We start from the raw sequence: 25043 nt of genomic DNA on the forward strand, positions 1-25043 counted from the left end.
TATTTCGAAATTATACATACAAATAATTAAATGTATACCGATCTATCATTTTTTCATAATTTTCATAAGCAGTATTGATTATTATTTCAACTCATTTTCTTTTTTATATTTTCATATGTGTAGTATTCTAACGGTCGGTTGACGTGGACAAGTTAATTGCCACCAACAGATGTTAATTATAAATTCTTGAAACCTTCCTTCGTCATTAAAATGTTGCATGGTGGTTGTAAAACGCTCTGTGCGTGGTATATAAGCAAATAAATGGATAAATACATGTTTCATTCGTATGTAAATTTGTACGATTGTACGATGTAATTAAAATCCATACGAGCAAAGTTCTGCACTTCCGTGCGCGGTCTCGAAACGCTTGATCGATAGCCGCGTCGACGTCCAAGTCGAATTTCTCACGCGCGAATCGCGCCGGGCGGGTTCGTATACGCTCTGGAAACGAGGCAACGATTGCAATGATTCATCTATCACGGCACGCTCGTATTATAACTCCTGTACGGCACGATAAAGCTCATCCCGGTAGTCCGCCTTATGGCATACCGACAGAATTCCATTTAACGTTAAAGGTCTGGGCGCGGAGGGAAAACATTGCCGCGGCGCGCGCGGAGTAGCGAGATAGTCGGACTGAATTATGCTTTCCACCCCGGCAACGGGGGGGGGAGGGGAGAGTCGAGCGATAAGCAATTGTAAGAATTATAATAGCACCTAATAAATAAATTTAGATAACGCGCAATACTTCGGCGCGCGTACCGCGACCTATCCGAGATGGGGCTCCCATCGGTTCTATCTCCGAAAAATGGATGCCCCGCGTATTTCTCATCTCGCGAGAAAGTCGTATTCGGGAGGGTGGCTAATAAATGAATTCGCGCGCCGCGATATTTCAGGGCCGATACCGCCGCCGCAACGCGCGGCCGACGTATCGCAAAAAATAAGTTTTCCGCAAATTAATTCTGCATGCGAGATATTTTTCAAGTATGTACTGTACATACGTGAATTATTTTTAATTTAAGAGCACGCTTCTGGCATAATGTAACCGATAAGGGACTATAAATTACACGAATATCTTATTGTTATCTAAACTTGCATCGTACAATAAAATTATATTTCCAAGTATTACGAAACTTGAATTTCAACGAAAGTAGACGAGTACGTCAAACCTGTTTTCGTATGCTCTATGCAAAGCTATAAAATTTGATTTTAATGCAAACGTTCAATTCTTATCTTCTGGGTTATCGCGAGAAACGTTTAAGAAAGGTTTAACGGTCGATCTTAACATGCGACTTCGTTAACATTCTCGCCGTTTTTGCGCCATCAGCATTTCGAAGTTCCGGGACGGTTTACCGCGAGTTAAATTATTTCGGATTTTTATCACCGGGATATAAACCTCCTCGCGGAAAGAGAGAGAGAAAGAGAGACGACGTCCGCTCGTGCACGAGGATCAGCCGGGCCGATCAACCCCGCGCAACTTGCTCCGGGAAATTCGAGATAGGATGACAGTAAAACGGCAATGAAATGTCTTTGAAATAAAAGCCGGGGAATACGCGTTCGGTGGCGGTTTACGAGTGAACGCGAGCGTATCGGAGACGCGCTCTCGTGTCACCAGCAACCTCGCTGTCTGGCCAATGTAATTTTGGAAGGCTTTGATCTTCGATTTTTCCAAGAGTCGCCGTGCGAGAGTTGACTGCGCTGTTCATTTTTTGTGCACACATGCCAGCTAGCACCACGACTAATTTCGATCGCGTGTTCAGTCCATTCAGTTCATTATGGATAGCGTTGAGAGAGAGAGAGAGAGAGGAGGCGGCAAGGAGGGGACGTTCAAGATGGAAAAGTTTCATTAAAGTTTGCTCTTATGATCGTAAAGAATGATACTCTTCTGCAATCTCATACCATTCGCGATGAAGAAACCTTTCGAGTGATTCGTTCATATTATTCTCAAGTGATACTTTAAGATCTCGATAATAACAGAGCTTATTATAGAATTTGATTTGGATTATGAAGGTTAAACGGTTACACACAATATAAGAAATGTACATACACATGTATATATATACAAAGACCTTCAGTCTTGATGATTGTTTCTTGTCAAACTGTCGATTCGAAGCAGTCTTGATCTAACGTTCACTTTGAAAGGACGAAGGTATTAATATCGATTTCATAAGTATCGCAGTGTAAGTTTAATTATGAATTAATCTGTTTTAATTAAATGTTTTATACCTCTCTTCTTTCAAGAAATTATTCTACGTTGTTAAACTTATTATACGTCGGATATCAAATTTGGTTTAAAGTTGATGCCATCCATTACTTTAAATTTCATCATTCATTTGATGATCACTTAATGATATAATCCATTTTCAATGCTGGCTCGTCATAAGAAGAAAAACAATCAGACAAATAGTGACGTGAAGCTAAAGTTTGATATAACACAGAACCAAAGTTATACAGGTAAAATGTATTGTAAAGTAAAATGTAATTCTAAATAAATACTTATTGCACGCAGAAGTATAAAAGAAACCTAGCTATAAAATATTTTTTCAATATTTTTTTATTAAATAAAAAAATAAAACTAAATATCTTTACTTAATGTTGTGTGCAATAAGTAATTATATTCTAAAATGGTCTGTGTATCCAAGCTCAACTCGCAAGCGCTTCTACTTCTCCGTTGTCTCTAGTGTCAAAGAAAGATAGGCGTTGTAATGCCTATTGTTTTTTGTTTACTCTTTGTTTCATGCTGTCGAGAGAGCGAGGAAGTGAAAGCGCGTTTGGCTCGCAAATTGAGTTTAGAGTTTAGACAAATTCTTCTCTGTTGTTCTTAAATATTTATATATAAAATAATAATATGTTTTTTGTAAAAAATTAATACATTGATCTTTAATAAATTTCAATTTTTATAAAGATTTATAATGGGTCTTATATTTGTAGGTACTATAAACCTACGCGTGTGTACGCGTGTGTAGGTTTTAACATAATGGTTGAAATTGTTAAAATATTTTCGTAATAGTAATTATTGATTGTTTCGATTGTTGACAGGTATGATGTCTGAGAATTCGTCGAAAAATAAGGAAATACAGACAGAAAATAAGAATGAAATGCAGACAAAAAACAAGGATGAAACGCAGACAGAAAATAAGGATAACATGCAAATAGAAAATAAGGATGAAAAGCAGATGGAGATATCTGGAGCAGATCAGAATTTTGTGAAGCACGTTCTTTGTCATTGTCAAACGCAATTTAATGTGAAAATAATTACTTTCGTATGGAGTATTGCTAATTTTTTTAATTTACTTGATAGTATTGATACTTTAACATCTAGTAATATTGAACAGCAGTCCTTTAAACTTCAGATGTGCATTGATAGGAAAAAGAATAAATTAAGCTTTTCTATTTCCGACAAATTAAATGCCCAAATTAATATTCGCAGATATATAGTTAGTATCCAAGGTATGAGACCAATTATGCTTACAAATTGGAAGACGTTTCGTTTAGGTACTGTTCTTTATGACATGTGTCTTGAAACCCTTCGTTTAAATCAGACAACTTATGTAACAAACAATACATTTGTAATAGAGTTTAAGTTTGAATTTTATGATAAAATATTTAATCGCATTTCGTACGAAACTATAACAGGACTGCGACCATCCTTACCAATATTTAACAATTCTTTAATCTCTGATAATAAATCCGATTTTTTAGTTACATTAGCAATAGATGGGAAACTTCTTCGTATAGAGAAATCATTATTGTGTGCCAAGAGTACATACTTCAATAAAATGTTCGAAACTTTGTCAGAAGAAGATGCAAAAAAAAATATAGAATTATCTGATGTACCATATGATATTTTCGAAATTATAATAGTCTTTTTACAAACTGGTTACTTTAGTTATACTTTATATAAAGATTCTAATGATTTTATAAATAAACTCTATCTTCTTCTTTCAGCAGCTGATAATTATGATATGAAAGAACTTAAAATACAGTGTGAAAAACATTTAATAGAATACACAGTAAAAGCAAATGTTGTATTACATTTACATATTGCCATTGCAAACAAGGCAAAATACTTGGAGAATTATGCAAAAAAATTAATTAAATTATACTTAAATGATATTATAGCCACCAAAGATTTTTTAAACTTGATTGAAAATAATTCTAAAATATTTGTTGACATCATGAGACAAGAATTATTTGAAGAAGATGTTTCGTATTCTACATGTAACAATAACAATGATATAGTTTAAAAAAAATAAAAATAACAAGTATTTGCACTACACGTAGAAAATTGAATTCAATTTTAATTATAAATTAGATATTTACTTACAATATTAACTGTTTTGTATTAATTTCATAGTCCTTATATAATATTTATGTCATTTTCTATTACGCCTTTATTACTAAAAATAATTTCTAGTTAGATTTTATTTTAGAAATATTTTACTTACTAAAGAATAAAAACGCAAAAAATTGTATTACATAAGTGTCTATATTATTTTAAAAAATATCGCCAATATTGTAAGAGTCTCCTACGGCTATCGCTTATTTCTCGATAACAAACATTGTACTGTAACTAATAAAAATATGATATGCTTAAATAATTGAAGAAATAAAAATGCATATTTCATATATCCGTGGCATTTTTCTATCCAAAATATGTAAAAAACAAATTTTTTTTAAGCAAGAATAAAATTAACTCTTTTATTATACCTAAGAATGCACTCTTTGTATCTTTTTAAACCAATTAATAAAAATTAATATGAAAAAATCATGACCTTCCCTATCCATACACACAAAGGCAAGTGAATAAAGTAATGTAGATAAATATTTCATTTCCGTAAGGTCCTTTGCGTTAGGCTATTTGTTAATGATAAGTCTCTGCGCAACTCTGATACCGTTATCGCGTGCGGTAATCACCGTTGTTAATGGAACGTTATCGTCGGTTTCGTGGCCGCGAGAGGGTTAATGCGAGGTGTACGTTTATGCCGTACTGCAAATGTCATCGTTTGAGATATCTGCTCTAAGACCGCAATTCACGGAGAAGACGAGGATCTATAGCGCATCAGACTGTTAGATGGACTGCAAGCCTACGGAGTAGCATAGAAAGCGTTGTATCAGAACACGAGTAGTACGGGCTTGTCAGTGATAGAGCAGATAGTATGTCAGACGAACGCGCAACATAATGCACGTATCGCTCCACCGCTAAATTATCACAATGCTTAATGATAACTCATGATGAAAAAGAGCAAATTTCCAAATTTCGAAATAGAGAATTCTCTTGACAAGTTAAATAAAATAAAAGATTACGTCTCTCTTCCTTCGGTGAAACATGCACGTATTTGTAAAACAGTTTTTGTACACTCTCAATAACGCGAATACTTGTTGTATTGTTGTCACGCGACATCAGCGAGTATCCAATGCATTTTGCATGCGACGTGAAATTTTTTTTTTCAGTTTGTCGAATGATTTGCATTTTCCGGAAACCGGGGTTTCGATTCTGGTTTCCTTTATCGGTTTCGCGCGCGATATTCCGGATATCCGGAATGTCAAAGTCCGGTGCGCTTATAACACAGAACTACCGTTCCAAACCATTGTATATTATAATGTCATCTACTTGAATACACCAGAGACCGCCGGAGTCTCCCACCCGGTATATTGGCTTTTTCTTTACGGTTTGTTTATGTCGCATGCGCACAATCCACCCCCGAGAGCCGCCGACTCTCGTCCACCCTTCCAGTCGCCGGGAAGCGTGCGGATGTTTTGCATCGCTCGTCGCTTGAGCGTCGAATTTTCCTATCAGTGGAGGTGAATACATCTGTCGTTTCTGTCGTTTTCAAGAAAGTCGCTTGCATCAATCGTGCGAAATCCTCAAGCAAGTATCAAAATGTGGCTGCGACGCGATAAAATGGTGATGTACAAAGTTTTGGAGTTACCGAAATGATCTCGAACAGTCGGAAATTGTTCAAAATTGATACCGATATTTAATTCGTTAAATTAAGAACGCGGGATTGCGTTTCATAATAGCGTTCCAGAAGTTTCTTCTCATTCTTGCCGCGATTTGTACTTTTGCGCGAACCATAAATTATCAAAGCAACAATTAGAAGCGAGCCTTTATTTCGAGGACGTGCTGGCATTGGATGGCGCAGGAAGTGCAGTTGGTTTCTGTTGATAATATGTTTCTACATTCTAATAAAGATATTTATTAAGACACTGACTGTCATATCAGTAATTTAAGCCTCGGATGGATATATTACGAGATAAACGTTATTGAACGCTAGTTTGTGCAAATTGTACGAAGCGGACGTAAAATAGTAAGAAATCTCGGAGCCGAGGATCGGGACTTATCGAAAACTTTAACGCGTGCATATCGAAACACTGTGTATCTATGAAACTCATCGTGAATGAGCAAGTTAAAGTGTCAGCCTCGAAACAAGGATTACGAGGATCGGCGACGACTCGGCGCTACGGTAAGCTTATCCTGGGTAGCATGTGTTTCGTTACTGCATGTTAAACACGCCCTCGAAGAATCTAGTTTTTCCATTGTCAAAGCACCACGACAATATTTATGCGTATTCCACACGGGAATAAGCATTAGCTACTGCACGCAGTTGTTGTATTAAGTTATATAGCTGCGTCGACCGGATCTCTAATCGTCTTTGCTCGACAACGTAATACACGTAAATGTCAGGCTGACAGAGTCGGCGAGTGTAACACACAGGCGCTTATACCGGCTTACCCGCTTCTGTTACACGTACATACAGCTGAGAAAGAAAAGAACTCGCGTTAAAATCTCACCGTGAACTCTTCCCCGGGATAATCTGCCCGTTGATAACGGACGTTCCGCGCGCGCCACCGGGCGTACAAGCCGCGTTTATTGTACGGAGAGACCTCGCGCTCGCGTACCGACATGTCGACGTAATCCGTTCTCTTGTAATAATCCGTCAAAATAACGGCAGCGTTTTTGCAGCGGGAAATTCTCTGCCAGCGGTATTTTTTTTCTCCTTTATTATTATTACTTTTTTTTTTTTTTTTACGGCCCTTGGTGCGAAAAGCATATCGTCCGCTCGCCGCGTTTCAACGATGACGTGCCGCACCCTTTATCCTCGCCCTCCCCGTACACATTCTGTACTCGTCTATCGCTGACGGCATGGGCGGCTAATTGAAATTCGGATAATGGGCAAACCGATAAGCGGCACCGTCCGTCGCTCCGAAGCGAGAAAAGTGTTTTTGCCGGTGTCGCTACCGTTTCCGCCGCCGGTGGAAAATTCATTTTCACGGCTCGTTATGATTATCTCGATGCGATGCGGTGTTTCTATGCGGGACTCGGCTGGCGAGCAACGATAATCCACCCGGGCGACGCGCGACGCTGCGTCACCAAGCGAATATCGTTAGCAATTGGTTTTAGTGATAATGGGTATTCATTGACATTGATTGGACGTCCGTTAGACGGGACTAATTGATCCATTAGACGAACAAGGTCTTTCCTTGAGGGCTCGATATCGCGAAGGTCTTCGCCACCCTCGTTAGCACATCGTCGTTAACATCTTACCTATGCGCGGCGCGCTCGCACGCGCACACACCTTAATGGATAACAAAATTTATATGCGATAACGACGAGACAGGGGAAATATATGGAGCGTAAGATCACATTAATGGCGGTGTGGCTACATCCGAGATTCGTGACATTATAATCGATCTCTCTCGCAACCGCAACGTTTCGAGATACAGTAAGAAGTAAAATATAACATCGTAAAGGAAAAATACAGCTTTGTCGTTCTTTATAATTTATAATTTATTCCTATACGCTTCGTCGGGCTTCGCTGTCTTTCGCTGTCGCAACGATGGTCATTCAGCTGTGTCCACCTGTGATAATTTAGGTTTATCTAGTGATTCGCATTTACGTTAATGATGACCACATTATTAATTGCTATGCGTGCACGTCGCTCACGTTGGCCCTCATCCTTTTGATATTGTGTGCGTAAGCGGAACGAACACCATGGGTGGTTGCGATGGTGTTTCCAGCCGGACGATCGTCTTTCATCGTAATAAAAGAGCTACATAATTTAAAACGACCCGTCGGAGATACGGACTTATAAATCGTTTCGGTCGCCAGGGTGGTCAACATTATCGCGTCATCGGAATTACGAGCGGTGATCTCATTGCATAAACCCCATGCGGGGGATGCGTGGCGTCTTTATTGTTTTCCACGTTGCCGTGGTATCATCCCTCGTGCGTGGGCGGCGTTCCGAATGCGACAGAAGCTTAATCCGGCCGAGGGAAAGATTCACACGAGAGATCAAAATATCTTAATGAATGGAGTAACAAAAGGATGGAAACAACGTTTGTACGTCAATGTCGTTATACGTGGGCGACTATACCTATGTTTGCCGATGTTAATTAAAGGAAAGTACTTAGTCCACTGTATCAAGTAATTTAAATAAATTTACCTATTACTGGATTACATCCCGGTTTCTCCATAAAAGCCGATCTCGCTTGAGCACGAATCGTCAAACTCGAATATCCGCCCGTAAAGCGCGAGAGAGATTTAGCCAGTCTATTTTCTCATATTTTATGCGCCGGAACGAGATGACCAGCCTGGAAGGTATAGGAGACACGATTAAGCTGTCGGGCAAGCGTGCATATCTGGACGGAAGGCTCGCAAATCCGCAATCGCTTTCTCGATTTGCGGAACGAATTAAAGTTGGTCGGCGTCTGTTTGCACAAGTCATCGGCTCACAGCGTAGTCCATTTGTCCGCATCGCGGCCAATAGAAATAGGGACTCGCGTAAACGATAGGGAAAACGGATAAATATGTCGGTGTTGCGAAGCACCATTTGTACAACCGCGGATGATTTAACAATATCGATTGCAATCGATATAGCCGCGCTAGCCCACGTCATTCCCAATGTTTTAATTATTCGGAAATGATTCCATCCTGTGCGCCAGACAATATTCTATATTCCGCCGCAACGTGCAATATTCCATTTCGCCCCGCTAAAAAATTCCAACTTCACCGAAACCTGTAATTACTCGTTCGTAAAACATCAACTGGATACTCGAGCCATTGCGTGCTACATATCCGCGTTACACGCAATCGCTTTAAATTAACAATGTATTCGAATTACGCCGCTTATACATCAATCGATCGCTTCGCACGTACCGCTGTTCATTTATCATTTTTACGGACTACGCGGGCGGAGCCTTTTTCCAGCCATTCAAAAATTCACCATGAGAGCTCCTCACTCTGTTTCCCTCTCTTCCTCCCTGTTTCTCTCTCTCTCTCTCTCTCTCTCTCTCTCCGGATCAGTCTGTCAGAATTCACCGGACCGGCGAGATGATCGAGCGCTTAAATATGTAGCACCGACGCGGTTTCGCACCGTCGATTCTCACTCTTGCCGCGTTTCTCGCCCCTGAAACCGTCTGGAATTCCGCAGGGTGGAAGGCATCGTGCCATTGACGATATCGTGCCGCGCGGTGAGCCAGCGGGCGATAAATTTTTCAGAATTTTACGATTCTTCGCGCTAACGGTATGCGCGAGAGGGGAAGAGTCGCTCGTTCGCCCGCCGGTTCGCTCGCGGCGAAGGGAACGTCGGGATCTACCTACGCGGGCAGATGCCGTGTGCCTCCGCGTCTCCCTGCGAATCGATATGCATTGTTCTCGTCTCTTCTCTGCCCGTTCTTCCGTCTTCCTCCAACTCTGTCGCGCGGTGCCCGCGCTTCCCGGCACCGTCCGTCTTTGTCGCGGAGCGATTTCTCGCTCGTCGGTCCTCCTCCTCCTCCCCCTCCCTTCGCACTCCCCGGCGGTTTTATTTGATCGCCCTCTTATGTTTTATTGAGCAGCTCCTTCGCTCGCGCGCAGTTTGTTTTTTTTACGGTCACTACCGGAAACAGCTGTGTCTGTGATTTCTGGGTTTAACGCCGTCGCGCCGCGCCGCGCCGCGTCGTTGCCCAGGCTCGATTCTCCGGATACGCCGCACCCGCGCTTCGGAGTACCGGATGGATTTTTATACAGCAACCGACGAAAAGATCTGCGTCTGGGCGGAGGAAGGAAATACGATCGCGAGGAAACTCGGCCGTGACCAATAGATTTTTATATAGTCCAACAAACGTACGTAAAGAACATACAAACATATATAATTGTCGTGATTTTGTGTATGTGGTAAATAAAAATCTCCACGTCTCCGCTAATTGCTTCGACAGATATGTTCCCGATAGGAAGAAGTATAACGTAGTTAAATTAATTACGTACAGCACGGCACGAATTGAAGCGATTTTGTTCGAATATCCCGGATATCGATGGGGAAGGGAGAGGAAGGATTCCGGATATTACAATATCCCGACATTGCGATCGTTTTCGCCGTCGTTTGTTAAGAACAATATTTGTATATCTTGAATGTAGCGAGCGCGTTAGCCGTAGTTGAAAACACATTTTAATGTAATGTGATATATACCGGGAGAGTTGCTTAGCGTGTAGCGGGATAAACATCATAACGTAAGAGGCTACATCACTTCCTGTTTGCGAGTCTACATTAAAATGCACGGTCGGCGATTTTTTAAAGTCGCCCGACGCGTCTCCCCCGCGCGCGTTTCAGCTGCGTCCTCCTAGGCGATGCGGCACAATATTTCACGTACGCGTTATTATACTGCATCCTCATTAGAAAACGCTCGGGTTCCCTATAAATGTAAAATAAATGCAGTTGCCACAGTACTGCCGTTCTTTCAACGCTCGCGTCCCGACGCTTTTAATAATAACGTCGCGCATCGCTTACGCCGCCGGCCACATTAAAAGTTACTTTAAAAGTTCTAATTACTATAATTTAATACACATAGTGGAAATCCCTGTCTCACAGAAACTTGGCTTTTATGACGCGAGGACGTGCTCAATCACGAGATACCGTTATGGACGCTCAGCTTGAGATTGACTATTTTCTGCACCCTCGTGCGTTTCGGTAACGATTTCGCTGGGTAAAACGAGTTCGACAGAGTCGGACAGTGGAAAGGATATGGTTAGGTAACGCGGAAACTTCGCCGATTCGGTATCGTCATTGAATCTGCTGGTTCTAGGAAGCGAGATGTACCCATTGAAAGCTTTTCTTTTCGGGTCGCACCTGACCGATCGACTTATCGTAAGTTTCAACCTTCCTGCACCACGGGGAAGGCAGGAAATGGACGGCGGAACGGATAGGAGGAACGAACGAGTTTGGCGAAGAAAACAGCGAGTCTTGTAGAATACGGATTTCCTGAATAAGAATGAGTTTCGGCGGCGCTCAAAGGCACGGCCAGCCCGTAGGGAGGGTGGGAGGTACCAAATAGACTTATTTCGATGTTGCGGGAAAGAACAGAATCGGAAAGTTTGCCGCGGAAATATGGAGTGAAGTTATACGGCGCGACAGGGTGAGCGTACGATTCTGCAACGAGACGTAAATGCGTAAATGCGGTAGACGTCGCTCGGAAATTCAGCTCGAATTTGAAACAAGCTCGATATTGATAAAGTCTGAGTAGATACCTAATTGAACGCGTATGTAAAAGTTGATGCATCAAGAGCGCCGAGTGGGTTGCATGTAAATGACCTCGTTACACCGCGACACGTGCGATCAGTGACCACTCCGCAGACGAACAATCGTTTATGCCGCCGACGTTCGCCGATTACACTACTTATCGAATATGTCCACCGGGTGCTCTATCCGAAGGGATATCGAGCTCGAGTTCATGGAGTGAATCACCTCTATCCGAATCCTTGTTCTACGCATGAGGATCTCAAAGGTCTCGCCGAACGGCCCCGGCGCATAACCTTAGTCTCATCGTAAAAATGCAAAGCGTCCCGTGCGAATAAAAAGCACCCCCGATCGGCGTGAACCTCATGAAACTTTCAGAAGGTACGACTACGGCGACGGCGGTGGTGAGGGACGTTGCGTGCGGAATGCGTTTCGTCCTTCCTTTTTCTCCACCCCCAGCACACCCATTTTTTCCTCCTCCTCCTCCTCCTCTTCCTCCTCATCCCGCTTCCGGCGGAAGAGCCGGTGGTGTGCTTCCGCGGCGGCGTTCTACGTGACACAGCGTATCCTCTCTGTTCGACGGTATTATCCTACGTGCCCTTCCCCTTTACCTGCGATGTGTCCGCCGGGCAAGTTCCAAAAGTCCTACAATCACTCGCGACTCCACGGAGATGGAGAACGTGCGAATATCCGATTTTCATGGCTTCCCCTCTCCCGGCTTTATTTGATTTTCTACGGGAGTCTGCCGTTCACTCCTCTTTCGATTTTTCCCCGATGTTTGTCTTTGTGTGAATTATTCAGCCGCTTGTTCCCTATTCCTTGTCCCTACTTTCTATTTCGCCGTCTCTTCACACGAAACCAAGGAACGTCATGCACGGCAAAGAATTGTCTGGCGCTGCCGTTGGTTCCCGACCCGACGATTTCGTTTCGGTAATTATGAGTGACGATTTGCTTCTCGCCACGAAGTGTTCGATCGTTCATTCTTACTTATGTAATACTTCTCGTCGCTTTAATTCTTTTTTTACGTCGTCTTTTTTTCGCCGCAGTTTCGACTTTATTGATCCAAGTTCCGTGATTTCTTTTTATTTTCAAACGCCATTATTATTCGCTCGCGCTCGCCGTATAATTCCATTTGAGCTTCCGCTGTGGCAAGCTACGTGACATCCTGAAGATCCTTTTTTAGCGACAATTTGGCAGCGTAGATATTTTGTATTTTAAACGATTAATGCCAAGATATCAGAAAAATTCCGTCTTGGTGAATATAATTTGCATATATTAATGTTTTCTTTTGCGTTAAATTTTTCCTCTTACGGTGTCAACATATCATACCATGACGATAATAAATAATACTTCTTTCGACAAATGTTTCAAAAGTAATACCTATTGCGGTACGACGCTAACGACTTGAGATACGTGCGGGTCTATTTTTCTTGCTTACTTCCTCCCTTTTCTTCGACCCCTTGCAAGAAAAAAAGGGCGTTTACGGCAATGAACTATAAGACGACATTCGTATTTCTCAGTTTGACAATTTATCTCCACTTATTACTAAAAGTCTCATATTAAGAAAATGCAAAATGCAGACGTCAAATCAATCAGTAACCCGATATTATATTTGCATGGGTGGCTCTGAAAGATATATTCTTCATATACAAGATTGATTACTTATTTACAATAAAACATTGTCCTAGCACTAATAAATTGCAGAACTGTTTTATGTAATTGATATAAAGTCGCAGTATCAATTCAAAATTATTCGAGGTTAAAATAATATTCATTAATTCGTGTAAATTTAATGATCAAACATTTTAAAAAGTTGTTAATATCAATATGAGCAATAATTATTATAACATCAAAAGAAAAATTATTATATATTCAATAAACCAACTGTGCACTTTAGAAAAAAATTTAAAAATGTTGATGAATGAATCTCAATTATAAGTTAGCATAAAGCAATTAAATGTATGTTAATGTGCATTAATGTATATTTTTAATGTATGTCATTACACGTTTAGTATTAAATACAATCTATTAAGCGTATCATAATTTCATGAAATTATTAAAGAGATAAAACTTATTAGAGAAAGACTAATTTAATAATGATAATTTTTCTATCAGTAATGATTGAGAAAGCGATATTATATAATATTGTAATAATTACAAAAAATCAAAGAACTTAAAAAATGTATAATCTTGTTAATATAATACATGTATGTCTGTAAAAAATATTTTTGCAAATTTGACTCATAACTGAAACTCCATTCATAATTGGGATCGTTATCTTAATACGCGTTCAGATCTTCATTTCGATTTCTCGCTTTTTACTTTTCGCTTCTAGTTACGAAGCACACGACTCCTCCCGCTGCATAACGTCAAGTCGTTTGTACCTTTTTCTCTTTTTTTTTTCCTTAAGCAACCGTTCCGACCAAGAGCGGCTCTCCTTTATTTTGCGAAATTCTTAGCAGAAGTCTCAAGAAGTTGTCACAGCTCTGCGCGATAACTTCTAAGCAACGAAGCGGGGTTTGAAACTTTTTCCCCGAGAAAGAAACAACCGCGGCGACGGAATACTTCTCTTTGCACTTTGTTCATGAGAGACGTTCGCTAATTCCATTTTCTTTCCTGACATTTAATGGAGGCGAGCGTCTCATCGGCGAGCGTATACTTCCGTTCGATGAATCTGGTCCGGAATTTTTCTTCATTCCGCGGGATTTCGGACAAAGTCTTAAGAAGTTCTGAACTCTTCGGCACGACTCCTCGGAGAAAAGGGATAAGTGAGAACTTTTCCTCGTTAAATGAAGAATGATATTCGCTTTGTCTATCGCTTCTCTTCGACATCACTCTCATTTCTTTTCGATTATATTCCGTGTTTATGTAAATGTATTTCTCATTGTAAGCGTCATAATCTTATAATGTAAAATTCTTTACTTTAATATATTACAATTATTATTTATATCGTATGAATGTTAGCTTTCTCATCAAATTGTTTTAATACGCGAAGATGGATGTCATTCTTTCAAAGTTCTGTTGTTTTATTCTTTTTTGTACAATGTATAATTTATGTTTTAAATAAAATTACTTTTCATAAATGTGTTTACTATTTCGTAAACATTTTTTTTTTTTTTTTTTTTTTTTTTTGAGAAATAAAAGGATAGGATATTTAGATATTTTCAAGATAAAGAAAGAGAGAGAGAGAAAGAGAAAGAAGAGAGACTTGTTCTACTGAAGAAAGTTCATCGTCTTAGAATTGTTTGCCAAGAAAGTAGACTATATTTCCAACTATCGCGCCCAATCTTAAAGTGTTCTTTGTAATCCCATTGCCGAAAACGATGCATGTTACGTGATAAATTCTATTCTATTGTTCTTTTCCTTCGATATTACAGTTGACAAAAAAGTAACTACTAACAGGGACGAATGCATTGAGTTTCTTCCAATGGCGTCATTTTGTGCGAAATAAAGACAATCGGAGACACAATAGTAGAAATATTGTGTGTGTGTGTGTGTGTGTGTGTGTGTGTACAGTATATAAAATGTTTTCTACTACACTTGCCTCCTTCATTTCGTATCTACCCTCTTATCAATTTTATTGAATAGCGATTTATTTCAAACGCGATTATTTTTTGTATTTTTATTCTTTTGCGAAACTGCCACCAGAAATCTTAACGAAATAATTCGCTGCCTTACGTCAAGAACGACACGTTAAACCCTTCTTGACAGGCGTTCAACCTACAGGTGGGATTCGAGGAGTTCGGGTATAGTACAGTCACCGTAGTTAAGATGTTATCGTATCTCACCATGGTGAACTTCCGAGGGATTCCCCATGGTCATCCTGCGGGTATATCGCCGTTGATCTTGTCCCCCGTGCCGTCCCTTCATCTTTTCTATAATGCCTTCCTATTCCTCTTTCCATGATCCCTTCGATTTCATCCATCTTCGATCTTTACCGCTCGTCATTTCAATCTGTATCTCTTTGCATAATTTTTTTTCGCGTCTGTCGTTTCGTTGAGTAGGCATCGTGCAAATGACATAACATACAGATTAAAACGATGATTTACGACAAGCGGCATGGAGTCGATAGAGAACGTCTCTCCCTAAAACATTTCAGTCTCCCTCGACAAAATTCTCCTATTCTTTTCTTATACCGAGATTCTTCTTATCTGTAATCCTCTAACTGCTGTTACGCGGACGACCGCCTGCTTTTCGGACGTGACAGATAGTGCTGCAGGGGACAGCGGTCAATGGTCCATAGGTCTGATCAAAGGGCGCCACTGACTTTGAAGGTGCCCCATAAATCCGACTTTATGGGGCAAATTTCAATTCTTTATCGGAAAAAATTGGGACTATGATCGAATGACATTAGAAAAAATTCGATAGATCCTTGTTCGTAACAAATTTACTTTTGGGAAGAATATTATATCGGGAATATCTTTTATGTCGTGATATAAAACGAAAAAAAAAACCAATCAAAAATTTATTTTCATTTCCCTTTTTTAATGCTTTGTAGTCTTGTGATTTGATTCAAATTGACTATACTGTTAAAATAAATTATTATATATCAAAAAGAGCAATCAGAAATGAAAAAAAAATAAAAAATACACACACACACGTATATAAAAAGATGTATTGCTCATCAAACAATTTTTCTCTAATTTTTTTAGACAGACAAAAATCAAAAAAATATTTGTGCAGCATTGAAACGAATTAGACGAATAATACAAAAAGGGAATTGTTATAAAAGAATGAATGCCCTGATTGCTTCGCAAAATCGAAATTAATGCGCAACTCGATTCAGACGTTGTACCAGATATCTAGAATTGACACGATTCTTTTGCCGTTAACAGCCCGCAGTTAGCTGGTTCGCCAAATCGATAACCGCCCCGCGAGCAAAACGAGGAGAAAGGGAGCAACAATTAGCGTTCTGATACGGGGAATCAATTGAGCAGGCAGAAAGAAAGGGAGAAATCCCTGGCTCGAGGTAATTGGTCTCTGGGCCCTTGAGTCTTCGCGACTACCTCGTCAAGATATTCGAGCAAATCCTTTATGACGGAGGGCTTCTCGCTCGTTCTCTGTTCGCGAGACGCACGAAATGTGAAATTCTCCGCTCGACATAAAACGGAAGGGACCTCTGCAAGAGCGGAAATTCGTTACCTCCTGTCATCTCTGTCTTTTCAGATTTTTATTTACGTTCATAACATAATTTTTGTATCGCGTGCACGCGTATTCAGGGTTCGACGCAAGCCTCCGCGTTCTCGAAATTCTTTATCGATGCGCAGAGCGAGCCGGTCCGACACTCCGACGATGAGGAGAAAAATTTTAAATTCTCTCCGCACACGCCCCTCCGCTTTATCGACCTACCTACTCCCGGTTCTCGCCACTCACGTTGCTCGTCGTACTACGCTCCGAAGTACGCGCCGTGGCATCAATCTTGCATAGAATCCTCGAATTTACGGCTCACGGCTCCCGTCTCTCCCGCGCGCTCGCGCTGAATTACATTCGACAGACGCTACGGAAAACGGCCGTGACTATCTCCACGTCCGGCGTCTATTCGCGTCGCCGCATTGCCGCACGTACGCGTATAACGCACCGTCTGTTTTACCGCGTTTCTCCTCCGTTCTCCGCCGGGGGCGATTTCAGCGCGGCGATGAGATTAGCTCGATAAGCGACGGCTGAAATAAAGCGCGCCAGCCGTATTTCGGCCGGTGCCGCTTTCCGTGCGTGCGATTATTAATCGCGTGAGCGTGCACTCGCGAGGACTCGCGGAAACAAGGTAATCCGCGTGTATAAATGTATAATTCCCATCAACATTAATGCCGTTTTCAACCGAGGCCGCACAAAATCGCACGGCCAACGTTAAATTTTCTAAACTGCGCGATCACGCGCGTATACGCACGTACGCGGCCGTAAAATTGTCCTTTAAAACGCGACGACTCGCCGGTCTCATCTGCGGAGCTTCCACCGATGGAAATTCTTAAAGTGCCATTTCACGCGGAAAGCCGCCCCTTTTATTCTCTTTTCCTCGTCATTCTGCCGCTCGTTCATGTCGCGCAACTGTAGTCAAATAAATGCTCGGGAAATAACAAGCGATCAAACGGTGGCTCAATAAGTTATTGTTGTCCCGTAAAGAGTCAATTTGTATAGCAGTGTAAAGAATGGAGGTACTGCCATGCAACACTTGTTATCGGATATTCCGTGGGTAATTTTGCAGACGTTGTCCGCCGCATAGAGGCGATTTTTCTTGCCCGGCAATACACGTCCACGCGCGTAGTAGCGGAGTGCGGTATCAAAGGGAAAATCCCGCCGACCGTAATTTAGATTTTCAATCTCGCGACAAATCGTATTATTCCGCGGTTAAACACGTCATTTATTCCGCTCTGCTTAAATCGTCTCGCATTATAAAGAGCGCGCCGCGTATTCCGATATTACGATTTTACAGCCGCGAGGAGACGAACTTCAGACATATTCGCATGAAAAAAGAACATGACATTTTTATATCATTCACGTTATTTTAATGAAATTGATAATTTTAAATGAGAATTACCATGCGCGCCTCACGTATAAATGTATTGCAACTGTTAATACGCATACCGTAATACGGCAAACATAACGCGTACACGTAACCACGTATGGTCGTCCTATTTACATTTCAGTGGCGCGTTCGCCGCGATGATAAAGAATCGCTATACGTACAAACGCAATACCCCGGCGAGCTAGCCAGGAAGAGCGTAGCGAATGGGCACCGATATAACTACTCGCTCGGCTCGAATTTTTCATTCGCAAGGCTCCGCCGACGGTATATCTCGTCGACAATGGTGAATACCGGGGGTTGAAGCCGGGTCGCGTCGCTGCATACGCGATTCACCGTGTGAATAAAGAAACGGCGCGGTCACGGTGCACTGTGCGCGCTGGGGCTAAAAAAGGAAGGTGCGTCGTCCACCGGACATGTACGACGAACGCACGGATTTGACCTACATAGGATTTTCTTTATTTCCTCGTCGAGTGAGCGAGGATTCACTGTCCGACTGTATTTTCACCGAAATAATGCCGCCGGTCTGGCCGTAGCTTCTACGGGGAAGCATAACAGCTCGAAATTGGAGGTAAATTAATGATCAGATCGGGCCTCGTGTTCGGCGAGTAATTACCGATCCCGCCGGGAGGATGGCGCCGGGCGTGGCGGGCGGAGAAGGAATTTAGCCAAACCTCCCTGTAATTTCTCGTTCATCCCTTCGCAAACTTGGCGGTGCCTAGGGTTATACTAAGGGAGTCCCGAGGTGACGGCGGAGAGGAGATGAAGCGGCGGCGGCGGCGGCGGCGGCGGCGGTGGCGGAGGGTGGAGTATAAAGAGACGGGATGCGTAGAGAGGGATGCGGATGTAACGGCGGGAGAGGGGGAGTGAATCTTACTCGGTGCGAAGGAGCAAGTTACCCCTCCTACCTCCTCGGTAAGGGCTTCCGTGTAGTAGGTGAGTTATTGGCGTTACGTTAGACGTCACATGCAGCGCCGACCCGGCAAGCCTCCGCTCGAGAGTGCTCGCCAGCTTCTCCTCCCCTCCATCCCGTCTCACCGCGAGTAAGACGCACAACGTCAGATGCAAGACAAACGTCTCAATCCTAACCGGAACGACGAGAATGACGCCGGTGACGACAGCGTATGAATCCTCCTACGGATTTCTCCGTGTCGCCCGCGAGGAGCGAGGCACACGTCGATCTTTCCGAATCTGAAATCGGTTGACGTATTCTGCACCCTGATTAACCCGAGAGGAGTCATCTAGGATATTTTTTACATACCGACGCCGGGAAAAATCAAGCTCGCAATTTTTCTATATCCAAAATCCATATCTGCCTTTCATTCCAATATTCCAAGAAACACAGTTTGTACAATAGAAACAAGTTATGACTCGTACATTTATAGTACCGATATGTTGAAACTAGGTATAGAAAACGGGTAATCGTTTGCATTATAAAATTAATCAAATATAGCAAGAAAGTTTATTTGCATTATAAATTCGAAATAAGTTTTTTTTTAACGAGATTTGATTAAAAAAATATTGTAAGTTATTAATATCTTTATGCTTATATAGTAAAATTTTAAAAACTGAGCAGACTGGAATTGCTGTATTATACATTCGCGTGGTTGCACTGTAAATGTTTATCTATCGGTCGATAGACGAGCGCAGTATCATAGTAATACTGTTGTTATCGTAAATTCGAATAACATCGATTTCCAGGATGGCACTTTCGTGTTACGAAGATGCACGAGAGATCGAAACCTTCGCGCGAAATCCCTTAAAGTGCGACATATTGTTCTCCATTGACTATCTGATGGCCGGAGTCATGTGCTTGCATGCAGTATCGCATGAGAAATGTCGCGTTGCCGGGTGAATAACGAAAATGGGCAAGCGTGGCAACGACGATTTCTTTCATGTCGCGGAGAACTATGTAGCGTTGCCAGCGTGACGAAGAAAATATGCGGAGAATCGGTGTATTCGATCGGGGAAGAAGATGGCCGTGATTTGTCATCGCAATTCGCGAGCAGTATTTCGCATGCAAAGAACGTTAATAATTTCAGATTACATTGCTATTGTGTATCAGACAGTTCCTCTTTTAAAACAGCAAGAGCTAATCCATCTTAATAAATAAAATTAAAGTAATCGGAGGCGTTATTCTGTTGCTTTTGTGCCAGAAATTATTTTATCAGTGATATATCCAGTTGACGTTGATTTTAATCGTGCGTTTTGTTACATCGCATGTTATACTTCCTAAAATATAACTCCAGATAAACATTGCGACTTATGGGAATATAATAGCTGAAATATGTTGCTGATGACGTTTGTGAGGGATGATCGATCAACGTCAAAGGTCGATCGGGAGTCGAGAGTTGCTAGTGCTCTCTTTTTACCTCTCGAGAGACTGGCTTATAGCACTTTATTTGTTCTCGCCGATACGGAAAAGTGGTTAAGTGTGTCACGATCAACGCGGTATCATTATACATTCCTGTCAAAACTTCTTATGTAAACCGTTTTCATTATGTAGCGAAAGTCACTTTGCGACAAATCTTTAAACTGGATTTCTGTCTCGCGTAGACGGGTAACATGGAAACACTGACGCGTTGATAAAATCTGAATTAATAAACTTATCATTCAGCTCGGCGTTTGTTTAGATAACGTTACGTACTTTGCAATGCGCGATGAATGCCGCGGAAAAATAGCCTCGCACCCCAATGTGTGCATCATTCTTTTCCTTCTTTAACTTGCTTCCAATCGTTTTGCGCAATACTAGTCGTATAAGGCCACCTGAAACTTATCGGAGAACGTCGATCTAAATCGCACCGAATGTGACCGATAAAGGCGGCCTTAATGACATTGGCCCTCTCTCCTTCGAACGGTTCGAACGAGAACACATTCGATTCGAAGTACATTTATCTTGGCCCCATGGCACGCCGTTGTAAAGTATGGTTCCGGCGACCCTCCCTCGACCCTTCTGCCAGTTTCCGGACTATACTCTTGATGGAATACGTGCGTGGACTGCACCCGCGCCTCCGCGGAATTCCTTCGCGTTTTTTACGAACACTCGGCAGTTTCGCAGACTCCCCTCTTTCCGGAAGGGGAAAAACTTGTTTGATGTTTGTTTTATTTGAGGAAACATTCGTTTGGTGTATTAGATATAATACAGATAGCAAAACGAAAATTGCAAATACTTAAATTTGAGAACAGAATACACAAAGGTAAAACGCAATGGTTATATTTCCGTCTAATAAAAATTTTAGAAAACATATCGGAATATACGCGAGTGTACGTATTATATTAGACACAAAAGCAGCCCCGAGTGGTCAACCAACGTTCTCACCCCCTTGGAAACCGGATATTCTCTGTCACAGCACTGTGGAACATGAGACTTGGGTGGCGGATTCGGCGCCTCGCCGGTGGCAAAAGCCGGCTCGCAGTGATTTGTTATCGTAACACCGCGATGGTGTTTGCCTAGCAAATCCTTAGCCAGGTCTGTGTCGGCTAAGGCCCATCGCTTTCCACCCGCGCTCCTCGCGCGGTCGACCCTCGCCCCAACCCTTGAATCAACCCCTTGTAAAAACACGAGTTCACCTTCGGTCGGAATCAGCGGGTTGTCTACTTGCGAATCTGTAGCGAGCTAACACTAGCTAATACCAACAACGACGGCACCAGCAACAGCGGCAGTAGCAAGCAGCAACGTTCGAATCGCAATGGTAAACGACGACGAAGCCACTGGGACGAGGTAGAAAGCAAACTGTGCCATGACCTGTGAACGCGCCAGGCTTTCCTCCTTCCGGCGAGCAACCTATATTTCAAGCGGTGATAAATCAGCTAAGATTCCGGAAATTTACGCGCGACCTGGATCCACCGCGGCTATCATTCCCGCCTGCAACGGAGAAAGGGGGACGGAAGACAAGGGAGAGAGGGAGGACTGGCACAGGAAGGCGCGGCGTGAAAACGGCGAAGAAAGAGAATCGGGAGAGTGGAATAGCAAAAACGATAAAGAGGTCGTTAAATACGGACCGATCATTTGATCGCCGAACTAACTCCGAAGCTGAACCGTAGCTTCAATAAACCTTGAAAATATTTCGCGAGTAGATTTCATCATTAAAGTCATTATCGTTTCATATCGATAATATTGCTGATAGTTTCGCTGATTAGATCGTAGTTTAAAATCATATTGCATATATGACGTTGAGAGATAAATTTGCTAATTTTCTTTATGCTTAATATATAAGGATATAAATATCAAAATTTTACGGATATATTTTCATCGAGCAAGCATTGAAAAAAGTTTATGTAAACATGATACATCATAAATTTTTTCATTAGATTTTACATTTTTTATATCAAGTGTAAAAGAGGACACACGTACGGATTATATGTATGGTAACAGCAAAGTTTGATGTACATTGTTGAATGATTATGCTTTAAATATAATGGCTTTATCGAGAATCAATAAAATTGAATGACTATTTAATATAAAATTAATTACAACCAATGCCAAAAAAACCTCTATCTTCTTGCATTGAGAATTAAGTTATTCATTAAGGGCGGGGCATTTTAGATGTCTGCTAGCAGCCAGTGAGAATATCGATTACTTCTAACCAACGAATTATTCCGCCTGCACCCGGCAATAATCTAACGTTACTTTTCCCAGTTCTAGTTTTAAGTAGATATTATTATAATCAAGTATGTCATCATCTCATGTACGAGAAAGTTTCGTTCTAAGCACGAAGACTCGGGAATAATTGATGCAACGGACTCTCTTTCGATACTCGTATCAGTTAGCGTACAACCACTCGCCGAGGAGCTTTCGCCTTAAAGTTTGTTGGTAAAAGTTACTTGGAAAATTTCTTTGAGATCGACTTTGGGAAACAAACATTATTTTTAAATGAATGCATTAAGCAGGATGACGAGTGTAATCTTCCTTCTTATAATCCTCTTAATTTCGTTTCAAGCTCGTTGAACCGATATTTAATGTTACCGCGGTATTGATAACACGAATTGTATAATTTCAGCTGTAACATATTTCAGTAACAATTATATTACAATTATGCATAAATTTAGGTATTGTACGCATTAATTATAAAATGAAACGAAAGATCCAATTTCAGTGTTCTCTAGTTGATAGGTTTTCATCATTATGGAATACGCTAAATTTATTTTGATAAGTGTATAGGTTTCAGTTTAACATGTTCCCGACGCAACTGCACGTGGCTCATGCTAATTATGTGCTAATTTGGAGTTAGTAATGGAACGTACTAGATAATGTTATCGGAATCAGCGTCAGCTGTTTTCATCGGTTGCTCGGCAACAGAAATTCAGTATGAGAAATGCTGGCATTTCCAATTTGTACGCTTTATGAGAGACTTTGCAGCATAATCCACGAAAAATTGACCGTCCAATCATCCGTGGCAAATATACATTGAAATTGCAAGTTTGTCGATATTGTTCGTATCACGTTGTTCATATCATGAGCAATATACCTATGAGCTATTTCTACCGTGAATTCAAGAGCACTGTGACAGTTTCGTACGACGTTACATATTAACGACATTTTACGAGCATGACTGTGTGGCGACTAATTGTAAATTGGCTTAACGTAGTAATAATTTATTATGACATTCATCATTTGTTTTGTATTAATGTAGAAAATGTAACTTAGATATACATGCATAATTGTTTGCTATACAGGATATTTCTTGTAATTCGCATTTAGAATATCTTTAATGTTCCTAATGAGACAAGAAAGTATCAAAAGGAAAAGATGTTTATTATGATAGATTTATAGATTAAATATATAGATTATAATATATACTTGAAATCAAAATAATGTGTCAAATAATAACTAATCAAATTTAGGAAATACCCTGTACAGCTATTACTGTCATAAAGTAATTACAAATAGTATATATGTAAGGGGTCAGATGAACTAAATCGTATAACTAGACATGCGAAGTTTAGCTGTTGGAATATTCCAACGACGTCTCTGAAGTAAATTACGCTGATTGAGATCCCGAATTAATGTTTGTCCCGTTGACGATGCGCAACGTGCGCGGTTTTCACAATCGATCGTTCGGCAAAGATCGACTCCTCTGTGGCAGATAGAATTAAATGTAGCGAAAAGTCTGTGCTGCTCATAGACCCAAAGATCAAAAGTTATCGATTTTCTGGTAGGGGGTACAAATATCCGTCTCGATGAGTAAAGGTGTTAATTAAAGCTTCTCATTAACGGTTTTGCCCTTCACAATTCCCCACCTACCGTCCAGTACCTTACTCCCCCTTTTTAATGTAATGATCAAATAAATCAACGACCCACAAACACCTCGTCAACATTCGCCGTAACAATGGCAGTCGGCTAACAATGTAATTGATATATACGCTTTCTGACCTTTAATTAAAATACACGCTAATTTTTTTCGATGGTGAATGTAATACTACGGATTATTGGAGCGATCGGAATTTATTAATTAATTAACGTTTAGAATCAGATACATCCTGTAATAGAGAGGGATAAAAGTTTACAGAACATTATTACTAATGACAAGCGTACGAAAGAGAACTTATAAAATACTGTAAGAACAGTGTAATATTTCCTGACGTCATGGAGGAAAATATATGTGTATATTATTTGCATATTGCAATTCATACATGATTCACCCCTTAAACATCCTTTTCAGATCCATATCCCTGAAACATTGTATATGACTCTATTCGTTCATTGCGAAGTAGAATAAGCAGACATTGGATTTTGCTAGGTCGTCGCGTATACCATAGACAGGTCGAGACAACCGATTTTGCATTTTCTCACCTTGCTTCGTGTCTCAGGTGCTTGGAACTACGTCGAGAAACGCAAATCGAAGAGTTACTGAGAGGCATGGTAATTTCACACAGTGAGAAAATGCTCGCAGCTTTGAGATGAGGGGAGGAAGTAGGGGGAGAGAAGAGATTGGTTTCGTTGGATTTTCGATTCGTCAGACGGTAGCCGAATTATAGAGCACCTTTTTGAAGCTATTCCAACGTCTTTCCTTACATTTCCAATCGAGTGCATA

General features: G+C 41.2%; 2 protein-coding genes across 4 annotated transcripts in view; both read left to right on the top strand.

The window, feature by feature from the left end:
* Window positions 1-98: 98 nt before the first annotated feature.
* On the top strand, window positions 99-4765 carry LOC114254677. The gene is made up of 3 exons (XM_028191523.2): window positions 99-2146; window positions 2239-2451; window positions 3037-4765. The coding sequence occupies exons 2-3, from the start codon at window positions 2364-2366 to the stop codon at window positions 4242-4244; spliced, it is 1296 nt and encodes a 431-aa protein (XP_028047324.1). The 5' UTR covers window positions 99-2146; window positions 2239-2363; the 3' UTR covers window positions 4245-4765.
* Window positions 4766-5128: 363 nt separating this feature from the next.
* The window catches only part of LOC105833132 (semaphorin-2A), a 325878-nt gene continuing 305963 nt past the window's right edge, over window positions 5129-25043 (top strand). Inside the window, exon 1 of one of the 3 annotated variants that reach the window (XM_036283108.1) lies at window positions 5129-6464. In XM_036283108.1, coding sequence (XP_036139001.1) covers window positions 6383-6464 — 82 coding nt within the window. In that variant the 5' untranslated portion in view covers window positions 5129-6382. Of the gene's footprint in view, window positions 6467-25043 lie in introns of all 3 variants that reach the window. The other 2 variants (XM_036283119.1, XM_012674605.3) reach the window with 2 other exon arrangements.

This window comes from Monomorium pharaonis, chromosome 1 (assembly GCF_013373865.1).
Source record: "Monomorium pharaonis isolate MP-MQ-018 chromosome 1, ASM1337386v2, whole genome shotgun sequence".
In the NCBI taxonomy this organism is placed as follows: domain Eukaryota; kingdom Metazoa; phylum Arthropoda; class Insecta; order Hymenoptera; family Formicidae; genus Monomorium; species Monomorium pharaonis.